At 42.6% G+C, this 14,460-nt stretch overlaps 1 protein-coding gene across 2 annotated transcripts in view; it reads left to right on the top strand.

The window, feature by feature from the left end:
* The window catches only part of dars1 (aspartyl-tRNA synthetase 1), a 53,727-nt gene that overhangs the window by 8,481 nt on the left and 30,786 nt on the right, over positions 1-14,460 (top strand). For both annotated transcript variants that reach the window (XM_067252339.1, XM_067252349.1), the window contains exons 5-6: positions 664-756; positions 13,525-13,627. In XM_067252339.1, coding sequence (XP_067108440.1) covers positions 664-756; positions 13,525-13,627 — 196 coding nt within the window. The remainder of the gene's footprint in view (positions 1-663; positions 757-13,524; positions 13,628-14,460) is intronic.

The following is a 14,460-nucleotide window of genomic DNA, read 5'->3' as shown; positions in this document are numbered from 1 at the left end:
CAGACCAGGCCTTGATGGCGGAGATAACAGAGGTGACTAATATAGCCTGCGCTAACTCCACTCTATCAGATGAACATAAGAGGCGGTGGAGACGTCCATCTGTCTGGCTGCACTTTCTGCCTGGATGGAAGAGAACAAAGTAGCTGTCTCCCCCACCTGCATGCACCCCCGCCCACTGCCCCACTTCAATGCAGGGCCAGGGGAGGTAGAGGGTGGAGAGGGGTGCTTTCATGTGGCTGAGGCAGGCAGGTCCAGGCCTGACAAGCCTTTTTTGCTTTATTGTTTAACCAGAAGCCCTTAATGAGGTTAACTATGCCTCAGAGTGACACAGGTGAAACTGGAGTGCATTTGTAACAAGGCTGGGAGAAAGGTCTATTCACCGGGAAGCGCATACTCTTACATATTGATTACCACTGTTCTCCTTGTAATATGAGAGATGGAGCCTCAAAAGGGTGTGTGGGTGTGTGTGTGTATATATGTTTGTGCGGATGGCGAAGCATCAGCAGTGAAAGGTCACGTTTTTTTTGTGTAGATGTTAGATGTTTGCTTGTGTGTGCACGTGAACACACTTAGCAGAAGGTATGGTGGGACTGCAGGCTTTGAAATTAAGGACTGAAAGTGACTGTTCTTTTGTGTGTGTGTGTTTGTGTGTGCGTGAGCCAGACAGGGCATTGGTGCGCGTCCAGGACCTGATACCTGATATGGCTGACCAGCTGATCTGGCTGCGTGCCCGAATCCACACCAGCAGAGCTAAAGGTGAGACAATCTCCTGTTCCTTTGTCCAGCTCCCCATCAGTCACCCCCCCCCCTGGTTTACTGGGAAACCTTCCCCCTCCACCATCACTCCCAGGCCAGATGAGATGTGTCCGATCCCAGCCCACTGTCCTTCAGGCCATTCCTATGGAGAGGGGAATGCCAGAACGCCAGTTGTCAGTTTTTGTCTCCCCTCAGTTTGGTAAATAACAAAAGGTTGCAGCCACTGAAGGAGTTGTGTAAAATCTGGAGAAATCATGGAAAAGCCAGCAAACTGCAGTGTAGCAGACATTGTTTTCTGTCTTATTGGCAAGTGAGGGATAATATAAGGGATGGAACAGGGGAGGATGATGGTGGTTGGGGATGTGAGTGTGTGTGTGTGTGTGTTTCTTTCAGCATTTATAGCTAAGCTCAGGTGTCACCCAGAACCCTGCTGGTCTGTTTTTTTCAAGTCAAACAAGTCCGTTCAACACTCCATTACATTGTTACACAGTCTAGCCTGATATAATGACTGCACAGACTCCATGATGAGGAACCTCAGCATGGCTCGTGAGTGAGAGTGTGTTTCAGAATCAGAATCAAAATGGGTTTTATTCGCCATGAAAGTTTGCACAGACAAGGAATTTGCTTTGGCAGGAAGGTGCAAACATTAAACATATAGGAATCAAAAATGTAAATATGAGGACTAACTATACTAAGTAGGGGTGGAACGGTACACTGAAGTCACGGTTCGGTTCATACCGCGGTTCAGACATCACGGTTCGGTACGAGTTCGGTACAACGGAGGGAAAAGCAAAACAAACCAGGTTCCTCTACGAGTGAATACGGCGCATTGAAGATGACATGTAAATTCCGATTGCGTCAGTAATTTTTTTGGCCCTATTTGTATGTGATAGCGTCGGATATTTTTAGTCATTTAGCTAGCACACGCCAGATGCGTTATATGCGTTAGCATGTTGTATTTCCACTCACATACCCCACAACCAGTGACGTGCGGTGATGTCAGTAAGAGGCTAGGAATGAATGGGAAAATGGGTTCAAACTTTTGACTGGTACTGTACATGTTGAAGAATACAGGATCGAAGTGCGCAAGTGAGATTTTCGCTTGTCGTCCGCAGTGAACGGACAGTAAAAGCACTGCTTATTCTACAATTTTTTTTTATTTGATTATGCGTAACTGGTACATTCGTCATCGTAACATCTAAACAATTGGAATAACACACATATTGCATATATAAATCACAAGAATAAACAGTAAAAATACAAATTTATTCAATAAAATGATATAATAAAAATGTTTACATTTGAATTTTGGCAGGGTAGGCAGTGCCGAAGTTTTCCTAAACTTGCAATCTTAAAAATGCCGGCGGGTCCTCTATCTCTCGCGGGTCGCCACCACTCGCCATACTTGTCCTTAGTGCTGCTAGCTATCCTATCTCTGACTCACCGCAGCGCCAATAAGACCTTCAGAGCTACAGATTAGATCTCCCTAAAGTACACGAGTATCTAACAGTAGTTCAGCATTACATTAATTAATTTGCACGCAAGTTTTATTTATTTTTATACTGTGTATTCTCCGTGTAATTTCATGCACCGAACCGTGACGCCCGTACCGTACGGTTCAGTACGAATACATGTACCGTTCCACCCCTAATACTAAGGGTACATAACTAGCAATTTTTAAGTGGAATTTGAATTAAAACTAGAGGGTACAATTTCTGGGGAAATTGTAGGGTGTGCTTGCTTGCGTCGGTTTACAGGGGTCCGTTTTTTAATGACATTTTTACAACTGATATTTCTGTATATTTTATATGCGTACTTATTATTTATAAAGATTACTTAGATTTAAAAGCATATTTCTTTTGCTGCTCATTTACAACTCAAAATACGAGTGAAGTGTACAATGAAATAGATGTCTTCTCATTTCCCCTGCAAGAGGCAGCCTCATAGTTGAATCAAAAAGAATACATTTGGCAGACCGGTGTAAAAAATGACCTAATCTCTATGACTTAAACGTCCTTTTAAGTTTTTCCCTTCTCGTGATATTTTCAGGCATTTAGCCTACTCATATTGCATTCATTAATTAATAAAGAACCCCCTTTGAAGATTGTTCTACGAAGTAACAGGTGTTGGACCGAATTCTCACTCCCCCGCAGAATCCCACTCGTCTACGCGTGAACGCGCACTGCCTTCCTAGCGTATTGCTAGTTGTAGTTTGATGAACCGAGGCGATTTTTACAAGCCTAGGTTCCCTCGTCTTAGGCTTTGAGGAAACTGTCAGTAGGCTATTTAATTAATGTTTCATCAAAATATAAGTTATGTTGTGCTGCACTTGAGAGCCTATACGATTTGTATGTCGTGCTACTCGTAAAATCCGAATGATTGTCTCAAGAAAATAGACGTACTTTGGAGCTGCACTTGAAAAACGATGTTGATGCTGATGTTGTGCTACACTGTCCTATTATCGGAATGAGGGTAAAATGTGAATTATGTTGTAGTTGCTGTTATGTCACTGTCTGGTAAAAGCGAGCATCCTTTGTATTAATTTGTACTAATCACTTTTAGTAGAACTATTCACTTCTGATTCTTGATTACGTTGTACTTGCTGTTATAGGCTACTTACTAAATGCACTATATGCCAATTGTAATATAATCGTCTGGTACATGAGTATAGCTACATTATTTTACAAATGTATATAAAAAGGCCCCTGCTCACAGGTCCCTCCTACCAGAATTCAACTTCTATTTCCCTCTCAGTAAACTACTTGCCACACAACTGTTTTGTGTTTATAATCATATCCATTTTATAGATCCTGCTTCCCACAGCCTAGTTTGTGTCTTCTAACTTGCAATGTACAGTGCTTGGTTTTAGTACCTGATAAGCCAAGCCTGGACCTTCCCTTTGTGAATGGCTAGTGAAAAACATCTAATAAATGATGACATTTTGATTGGTTCCATCACATTTATTTTAAACAAAAAACTATGATATATTTAACAAAAGGTAGAAAAAAAGAAAGAAAGTGATCATTTAAATAAGAGTTTTAACAAGTTTGAGGCTTGATCATGAAAACAGGTCAGGGATGTTTACGGCAGGCAGCACAGACATGTTTCTCTCAGTTGGATTTTAGCACAACAGTGATGGAACCTTCTGAGGCAGCTGTCACGGCCAACCTGAGATTTTGGATAAACATTAAGATTAATTTGTGGAATGATGATGAATGATCAAACATTAGGAATGGCAAAAACTGTCACTGTCACCTATAATAACATTACCACTTATACAAAGAAATACCAATGCTTCGTTATAAATGTGTCTAGTAGTGAAAAAAGTATTGTATTCAATACCAGTCGACAAGCTATTACCCAGTTAGTGTCGCCATCCAGATTGTCCACATCCCCGCATAGTTGGGGTGTGTCAGATCTTATAGCCCCAAGATATGGGGGGGGGGGGGGGGAGGATTTCGGCAGGTATGAAAAACAGTGTTGCCAAACTCCTACTCCCCTTCTAACTTTTACATTTATGCAACTAGTATCAAAAGCTTTTTATGGCACACTACAGGGCATGAGGAGCCACCAAAATAAATTTGGGGTGTGTCAGATCTTACAGCCTCAAGATATGAGGGGGGAGGATTTCGGCAGGTATGAAAAACAGTGTAGGCTATATGAACAGTTGATAAGGAAATGGCTATTGTGATCAGCATAGGCACATAGGAAATGTATTTTCTTCCACCTCCTACATCCCTGAAATGTTCAAATAGAGCTGTGTTTATCTATGTTTAATTCAACTAAATGCCTCATTATTTTCACTATGTATGCATTGCAGTAGGCTACTGTGTATGAGTTCTCTTTATCTCGCAAACTACCTCACCAGTTAACAAATCCTAAAAACCAACTGCTACTTGAATCAACTATTTAATGATGCAGCAATTCAGTATTTCTTTTTGAAATACTGGAGTAGGATTTTGGCAACACCTGAACATCATACCTGCTGAAATCCTCCCCCCCCTCATATCTTGGGACTGTAAGATCTGACACCCGCCCCCAAAATAATTTGGTGGCTCTTCATGCCCCATAGTGTGCCATAAAAAGCTTTTGATACTAGTTTCAAAAATGTAAAAGTTAGAAGGGGAGTAGGATTTTGGCAACACTTTTTTAAACCTGCCGAAATACCCCCCCCCCCCCATATCTTGGGGCTATAAGATCTGACACACCCCAACTACCCAACTATGCGGGGATGTGGACAATCTGGATGGCTTAGCAGTCAGATAGTTTCAACTATTGAAAGACTTGATTTAAGTATGGGGAGTGCCGAACATGTTCTGTCGCCGTTTGACTTCTTAAACAGCTGTGGAGATGTTTTTGTTAGCTACTAGTGTGTCTCGCGTAGGCTACAGCGTTGCAGTGAGCTACACTGGTTTGAAACCACAGATAGTAGTAATGATAATTTAAACCAACAAATCGTTTACTTGTAATGTAATGTCATAATAAATCCTACAACGAAAATGTATTTGTGAGGAATGTTTATTTTAACGATTGAAAACAGATGCATCATAGACCACTGGAGCCGAGTGCACCAGCTGGGCGTAAAAAAGTTGGTCTTAACTCCTACGTCGGTCTTAGTTACGTCCGACTTTGTGATTTGAATTTACACCGAGTGCACCAAGTTTGCCGGATCACGGTCGTAGCTACGCCTGGTTTTAAGATGCGCGTCCTTGTGAAAATGCGAGCGCGTCGATCGTTGCCAAGCAACACATTTAAGAGCCTATCCAAAGCGCACTTAGCTAGCCTATCTCCCTTCAAAACAAGCCATGGATTTAAAAAAGAAAGAAAAGGAAAATACATTTTACTGATAGAGAAATTAGAAAACTTCTAGAGTTGTTTACTCAGAATAGAAGCGTGCTCACGGGGAAATGTAATAATAACAACACAAACAAACAGAAACAATCAGCTTGGAAATCGATCACCAATAAAATTAACAGTGGATTTGTGCGATCACGGACAACTTTTTCTCGCCTTAATGTCCTTTCCATATATAAACAAGACGCGCTGCATGTGCGATCAAACTGTTGTACATTATAATTACCATGGATATTAGTCCGATTTTCCAACTTACGCCTGCTCCCCACTAGGCGTAAAATGTACACCCAGGTGCAGCACATAAAGGGCTTAAGTCTAACTGGTGCACTAGTCGTAACTTTAAGTTAGTCGTGACTTTCAGTTCTACGTCGGACGTAGCGTTACACCCAGGCGTACGCCCAGCTGGTGCACTCGGCTCCAGTAGTATGTGTTGCCCGGGCAACAGAGGCTAATGTCATGCTAATGCTTCAGTGAAATAGTAGACTACTGTTTCCAGAAAGTAGATGTACTTCCTTAATAATATCATCTTATATTGTACATTATACACATCACAATTGTGTGTCATATCACAAAGTAAAATGAGTAAATAGTTATCACCCTGGCCTCTTTGCTTGTGGCGTTTCTGCAGCTGCCTTGCAGTAAAGCAGTTAGCCTAGCTATCTCCCAGAAGTTAACGAGCTGCTAAACTAATGTTCTGCTAGAGGTAGTCACGCGAGTTTTCGTGACGTTAGTAACGTAAGTAGCGTCATTGACTGTGTCTAGCAACTTAGCCACCGTTAGCTTCACTTTTCGCCACAAAAACGTAATTTCTACTTAAACCGTGTAACGGAACGTAAATACAAATACAAGCAACTCATCGCTACCAAGACAAAACTTTTGACACCTAGGTTGTCTATGTAGTCCAAATATTGACTGAGTTTTAGGGGGGCAAAAAGAATATTAACTAGAAAAGGCTGTTCCTGTGAAACAGCAGTGAGAATGCTGAAAACCTGAATGGGGATAGCTGACCATGCTAAAAAAGCTGAAAATAGTGAAACTTTAGTATAAAGCTATAAGCTGAAGCTTCAAAGCAACCGAAAGGTATTTTTGAAAGGGGCTGGAGCAGCATTCCAACAATGATTTGAAAGGATTTACCATTACTTTTAAAGGGAGAATAATTTGCACAAAACCCTTAATGTCTTAAAAAGTATAAAAGTGAGAAATACCAAAAGACATAGCACACATCTCCTGAAGGAGCTGAACGTTTTGATTGCAAAATTGTAGGAATCGGTGAAAGTATGCAGGACTAGTTAAAGATCCTGTAAAGTGGACCTGGAAACGAGTTTTAAGTTCGCCACACCACAGAATAATGTGTTATTAACTACCCATCCAAATTCGAACGAAAAAATAACACCGATTAAATTAGGCTTTGAAATCGTGAAAAAATCAGCAGTCTTCTCTGCTTGAGACAGGGGGGGCGTGTCGCCTGAGGGGCGGAGCTGAAGCTCCGCCCCTCGCTGCCTAGTGCCTACCTCTGACCCAGATAATGGACGCTATGTCAAGCCGAACAAAACCGTATAGAATTTGAATTTATTTGTTCAATGAGTGAAACATACAGATGCATATAAATGAAATGTTCCCCTGAGCTGTAACAGTAAAAATGGACACCAGATACAGCAGACAATGAGCTCTCCAACTAGGCTACTTCTAACACATTAGCTACCATTTCACCAAAATATAATTCTACACCGAGTAGCCTAATATCAATTTAGCGGTTTGCACTAACTCATAGCAGAGATACCTCTGGAAAAGTTATCTAGTATAATTATAACAAGCACACAGAACTGAGTGATGAACTTCTGGTGGCGGTGGATGGTCCAGGTGCGACCGGAGGATGAACGGCCGGGGGGGCGATGCTCGGTACGGCTCCGCGCTGCAAGAGAAGCCGTGTGTTGGTGAACCCCGTCTGTCTCTGGTCCATGTTAAAACTGTCCGCCGTGAAATGGTCAGTGCAGAGGCGGCTGTTGGAGTTTATCCGAAGCTTTCCATGAGCGTGACTCTTCACAAAATCTATCACCTATTTTTCCTTTCATTATCAATAGGGAACTTAAATGGCGTTGCAGCGCAGCTGGAGTTCTTGCATCAGGGAAGATGCAGTTGCGGGTGGTGGGAGACATCCTGAAGCTTGCTAGCTAGCTGATGTAGGCTACAATAACAGTACAGCAGGAGGAGCCATTCAGTGATCTGACGTAGATATGGCGAAATGACGTAGCTAGAGCATTTTTGGCTCCGCCCATTAAAACCTGATCTGAAAACGGAAGAGAAACTGTTCTTCGGTTTAACTCCACATTTCAGTGTGCCAAAGTTTTAGCGCTTTGCACATGCTTTCAGGAACTCATTTCACACGTATATAATGTACTTAGAAGCAAAACATGGAATTTACTTTACAGGATCTTTAAAGGACAAAAAACCAGCGGAAGAACTAAGAAGTTGAAAAACAATAGTGATTGTGAGAATGCATTCTCACAATAATATATATGTGAGAGAACAAACGTTGTGCCCTTGCCGAAGGCAAAGCACACCCAACTAGATAGGGTACAATTTCTGGGGAAATTGTAGGGTGTGCTCGCTTGCGTCGGTTGCAGGTAGGGTGACCAGAAGCATGACCCTGAAAAGGAGGACACTTGGGTCCAAAAAGGAGGACAAAGGGTCAAAAAGGAGGACAAAGGGTCAAAAAGGAGGACAATCCCAAAAAGTTGTTGGCCGGGGGAATGGGTAGCCTGGCTCTGCCCTCCTACGTACTTCCGCTCAATTTGGATTTTGCTTCTGTACTAGATCTGGGATTTCAGTGCATCAGTCGGTTTTCAGAAACACATTTATTGTAGGTCCAATCAGCGAACAGAGGGAGTGGCTGAGAACGATGACGTTGATGTTGTGCACTAGTTTGAGTTGTAGTTCAGTAATGGCGGCGTAGAAAGATGCGAGCGAAGCTAATCTGCGGTTATGGCAACGCTGCCGAATATCCATAAGTTAAAGCCGGAGCAAGAACAATCCTTGCTGAGCTTTGTTGGTGGTTATGATGTTGTGGCCCTCCTCCCCACAGGGTTCGGGAAAATTTAGATTTTCCAGCTACAGCAGCTAGCTCCGTGGTGAAGGAGTTGGCTAAGGCGAACGCTAGCGATCAGAGATCAGAGTGGCTCTGGGCAGATCCAATAGTTTTAAACTTCAACAGAGTACCCGCCTTCAAGGAAGTTAACGCTTGTCAATGGAGTGATCCCAGACCCTCTGTACAAATGAAATGTACGAGGGTCTGGTTAGGACCAGGCTAGGGAATGGGGGCCTTTAGTATGAAATTAAGACAATAACATTAGTCATTTTAGTAAGTCAACAGTCTAAACTGCAGTCTAAAGTCCTGTAAGAGTGGTGATGTTTCAGAGCATGAAATAATTTGGTCACCTCAGCAGCGGTTGTTTTATCGTCCACTGTTGTTGTGTTTGGAGCAAAAAATGATGTTAAGGGAGAGTGGCCGGCAGAACTAGCATTATCCTTGTGCCATTCTGTAGCAGCATGCCGCTCGAAAGCCCCTTTCCCCCTACTACTCACATCTATATCAATGCGACAGAGCTTACAGAAGGCATGATATTGATCTGTGCTGCTCTTTGTGGCAAAGTGGAGTCCTGAACTCCACGTAGGTTTGAAGGAGGTCTTTCTTTGGGCAGGAAAGATCAAAAGGGTGAAAAGGAGGACATGCAACAGCGGTCCGGACAAAGGACTGGAAAACCGGACTGTCCGGACGAAATCCAAACGTCTGGTCACCCTAGTTGCAGGTGGGTCCGTCCCCTGAAGTTTTTCCCATCTAGTGATATTTTCAAGCATTTAGCCTACTCAAGAACCCCCTTTGAAACAAGCTACTGTAACAACGTTGTCACCGGCAGTATTTCAGATGGAATCGCGATTCAAACAGTACCGTCTGCTAACTGAAAATATGCCCCCAAAAACGTAAACAAGTTTGACATTAATTTAGGGGGAAATGGCTAATTCCAAATAAGTTTGCTAAGAGCAAGCTAGCTGCTGTTGCTAGCCAAACGTCACTGAGGGGATTGTTTGAAAGCGCCAGAAATTAGAATAGTTTTTTAACATAAAGTTTAGGCTGTGGCATTGAAGACAGCGATGCACCACACAAGCTTGAGTTTAAATACATTATTGGGTGTGCTTTGCCTTCGGCAAGGGCACAACCTTTGTTCTCTCACATATATATTATTTATTATTGTTTATTTTCGCCCCCCTAAGGATCAGTCAATATTTGGACTACATACACAACGGCGGTGTCAAAAGGTTCGTCTTGTTAGCGATTGCGTTGGTTGTATTTTTATTTACGTTCCGTTGCATGGTTTAAGTAGAAATTGCGTTTTTGTGGTGAAAAGTGAAGCTAACGGTGGCTAATTTGCTAGCCACAGTCACTGACGTTACTAACGTCACTAACGTCACGAAAACACGCGTGACTACCTTTGGCAGAACATTCGTTTCGCATCTGTTAACTTTGGGGATAGCTAGGCTAACTATAGCTTTACTGCAAGGCAGCTGCAGAAACGCCACAAGCAAAGAGGCCAGGGTGATAACTATTTTACTCATTTTACTTTGTGATGTGAAACACAATTGTGAAATGTAATGTACAATATTAGCTGATATTATTAAGGAAGTAGGCCCACATCTACTTTTGGAAACGGTAGTCTACTATTTCACTGAAGCATTAGCATGACATTAGCCTCTGTTGCCCGGGCAACACATACTACAGTGGTCTATGATGCATCTGTTTTCAATCGTTAAAATAAACATTCCTCACAAATACATTTTCGTTGTAGGATTTATTATGACATTACATTACAAGTAAACGATTTGTTGGTGAAATTATCATTACCTGTGGTTTCAAACCAGTGTTGCTCACTGCAACACTGTAGCTTACGCGAGACACTACAAAAACATCTACAGTACACAGCTGTTTAGGAAATCAAACGGCGACAGAACATGTTCGGCACTCCCCTTACTTAAATCAAAAGTCTCTGACCACTAACCTGAACTTCTTTGCCACAGCCTAAACTTTGTCAATCTGTTCATGAAAATAATTAATTTCAGCCTAAACCGTACAACGGAACGTTAAATCGAATTCAACCAACGCAATCGCTACCAAGACCAACACAGCAGTAGTCTAGTACTGTACCATAGTAGAATTTACCGGGCAGCTTCTCCACACAGGGCTATATCGCATTTTGCGTTGATACTGACAGTGATCGCTACCAGTGAGCTTTTTATGAATGAGCGATTTTCCACTAAATAAATGTCAAGCTTATTTACGTTTTTGGGGGCATTTTTCAGTTAGCAGATGGTAATGTTTGAATCGCGATTCCATCTTCTACTGCCGGTAACGTCGTAGAATAATCTTCAAAGGGGGTTCTTTAGTAATGAATGAATGCAATATGAGTAGGCTAAATGCCTGAAAATATCACGAGAAGGGAAAACTTAAAATGACGTTTAAGTCATAGAGATTAGGTCAATTTTTACACCGGTCTGCCAAATTTATTCGTTGATTCAGCATGAGGCTGCCTCTTGCAGGGGAAATGAGAAGACGTCATATTTCATTCTACACTTAACTCGTATTTTGAGTTGTAAATGAGCAGCAAAAAAAAGATGCTTTTAAATCTATGTAATCTTTATAAATAATTAGTAGGCCCTATGCATTTTTATATAAAATATACAGAAATATTAGTAGTAAAAATGTCATTAAAAAACGGACCCCTGTGCAACCGACGCAAGCAAGCACACCCTACAATTTCCCCAGAAATTGTACCCTCTCTAGTTTAATGTGACGTTACTTACTGTACATGCAAGTCTTGATTTGCTTAAATGTACATGTGCTGCTAGTACACCACAGCACGATACTCGCTGTGCAACTGCACATCAATCTATGCGTCGTTGCTAACGTGTGCTGACGTGGTGACGTAGCTAGCACGGAGAAAATACAAGCAACGCAATCGAGACCAAGACGAACATTTTGACACAGGCGTTGTCTATGTAGTCCAAATATTGACTGATCCTTAGGGGGGCGAAAATAAACAATAAAAATAAATAATAAATATATATGTGAGAGAACAATGGTTGTGCTCGCCAAAGGCGTGAGCACACCCAATTACAAAAACCCTGTGCTATCATGGACAATATTACGGCAGCAGCGGCCGGCTCATAGAGAGCGCCAGGGCGCCGACCCACCACTGCTGCATCACATTCCGACCTTAAACTTAATTGAATAAGACTTAAAAATAAATAAAAACATGTCTAATGAGTAAAGTCAATATTATATAGCTAATAGAATGTTGAATCTGCAATAAAATGTGGAGAAAAAAAAAATCTACGTTGTCTAAAGTTGGCTGATAGGCTACGTATTTGCGGCAAGGAGCCCCATTGACTGTCGTTATAAGTTGTACATGTGTAGTTCGCTCCTCTCAATGCAAGAGATAGGACTTTGCCGGGGCGCAGAACACCTGCGCCCCAAACTGCTGATTTACTAGAAAGCCTGTCAAATACATTATGATAGGGCCTGTTATGTCTGTAACATCCAATCACATCACTCAACACATTTAAGAAGTTGTTTATTTACGTTGTCATGGTGTTCTCTCAGAACTGAAACTTGTAGCTACCGATCTAGCTCTAACGTTATAAAGCTAGCTAGCTAGCTAACATCTTGATGGAAACTTGCAATTCAGTCAAGTCGCTAAAAAATACGCCCTTAAAAAAAGAAATTTTCAAGAGAAGCTCAAAGTCAAGGAGCTTGGACCTGATCGGCCTGACATATTAATTCAGCAACAGTCGAATGACAGGGGAAGACAATACACTAGGTCGTTTTCAAGGACCTGATATAGCAAGATGAGTTGGCTGTCATATGGGTGTGAGTCAGATTACATAACATTTAAATTTGTATATATTTAATTTCTAAAATAGTTTTCTATTTTGCTTTACTGTGTTCATAATTTCAAGTTCATAGGTTTATTGTCTCAGGGTTTTGTGTTGTCAGATTTCATTCACAATTATCTAGACACTTACATTGTGGTGTTTCACAACAGAATTGTACAGAATAAAGCCCTTTTCACTTTATTTAAAACTGTTACATTGTGTATTATTCCTGTAATGTTTGACATGAGGAGCGTGGTCAGAAACACTATCATTTACACAGTATGTGCAATTTCAGCACTACAATTTACAAATTAGTAAATACATTTAGGAATGCACCAAAATACTGCTTTCTGGTGTTGAGATAGCTTCTTTTTTTTCCCGGGGGGGCATGCCCCTGGACCCCCCGAGCAAGGCTAGGATCTCGGAGCACAATATAGCCCCCCCTGGAAATAAATGCACCAGCCGCCACTGTATTACGGAAGCTTCCTTCCAGGGTGACTTTTAAAGTGTCTTATTCCTCCTCTCCTCTTTTCATCTGTTGGCGAGGGCAGTGTAGGATGTCCTTAAGAGCAGAATAACATCCTGGTTTACACTGGAGTCGAGTCTCTGTTTGTCTAATTGCTGCAGTTCCTTCACCCTCCTTCCCCCCCATCACCACTTCTAGGAGGGAAACTACATCAAAGCACTTGGGTGGTCTGTGGCTCAGATGCTGGCCAGGTGACAGTTGAATACATTTGTTTTACGCAGTCTCAAGGTGTGTGGTTAGAAATCTCAGTCAAAAGGAGGTTGCTTCACATACAATTTACAGCTACCTGGATGAGAGGAGGAATTAAACACCTTCTTTAAGGGGAAGGATGACCTGACGTGTGAACAGAATGAGCGACAGGGCGATGGTTCCTATTGTGACATGTCACAGTAGAGTCATGTTGGCATGTTGTTTTAGTTTTTTTAACAACCCAGATGTGACAATTGTTGTTTATGTTGTTTCAGGGAAGCAGTGTTTCTTGGTTCTGCGTCAGCAGCAGTTCAACGTTCAGGCGCTGGTCGCCGTGGGAGATCGTGCCAGCAAGCAGATGGTCAAGTTTGCCGCCAAGTGAGTACAAGTGCAGCATTTCCTGTCAACCGCGGGCAAGGCAAACAATGGTGGGAACGGTTGTTTGGTCCAACCCAATGCGTTCAATCCTTTTTCACACATTTTGTTGAGGGAAATTGTATTTTTTTTTTTTAAGGGTGTTTTTAATGGGTATGTTCCTGTTAGGGTTGCACAGGACTGAAGATCACAGCAGACAGGCATACTTAAAGGTTATTCTGTCATTAATCATTAAGAGGTCATAGCCAAGTCCATTATTGAAAGTATTATGAGGGAATAACAACAGATATCCACCCACTTAGGAATGCTTAATCACTACATGATCTCATGCCAAGCATTCAAGATGTATATCGTCGTCTTCGTCATCTGCCGCTTGTCCGGGGGTCGGGTCACGGGGGCAGCAACCTAAGCAGGGAGGCCCAGACTTCCCTCTCCCCGGCCACTTCCACCAGCTCTTCCTGGGGGACCCCGAGGCGTTCCCAGGCCAGCCGAGAGACATAGTCCCTCTAGCGTGTCCTGGGTCTTCCCCGGGGCCTCTTCCCAGTGGACGTGCCCAGAACACCTCAAGAGGGCGGCGTCCAGGAGGCATCCTTATCAGATGCCCGAGCCACCTCAACTGGCCCCTCTCGATGCGGAGGAGCAGCGGTTCTACTCTGAGCCCCTCCCGGATGACCGAGCTTCTCACCCTATCTCTAAGGGAGAGCCCGGACACCCTGCGGAGAAAACTCATTTTGGCCGCTTGTATTCGCGATCTCGTTCTTTCGGTCACCACCCACAGTTCGTGACCATAGGTGAGGGTAGGAACGTAGATCGACTGGTAAATAGAGAGCTTCGCC

Source organism: Osmerus mordax, chromosome 2, assembly GCF_038355195.1.
Source record: "Osmerus mordax isolate fOsmMor3 chromosome 2, fOsmMor3.pri, whole genome shotgun sequence".
In the NCBI taxonomy this organism is placed as follows: Eukaryota; Metazoa; Chordata; class Actinopteri; order Osmeriformes; family Osmeridae; genus Osmerus; species Osmerus mordax.
Note: the sequence above shows the minus strand (reverse complement) of the source record. Positions and strands in the feature narration are given on the sequence as shown.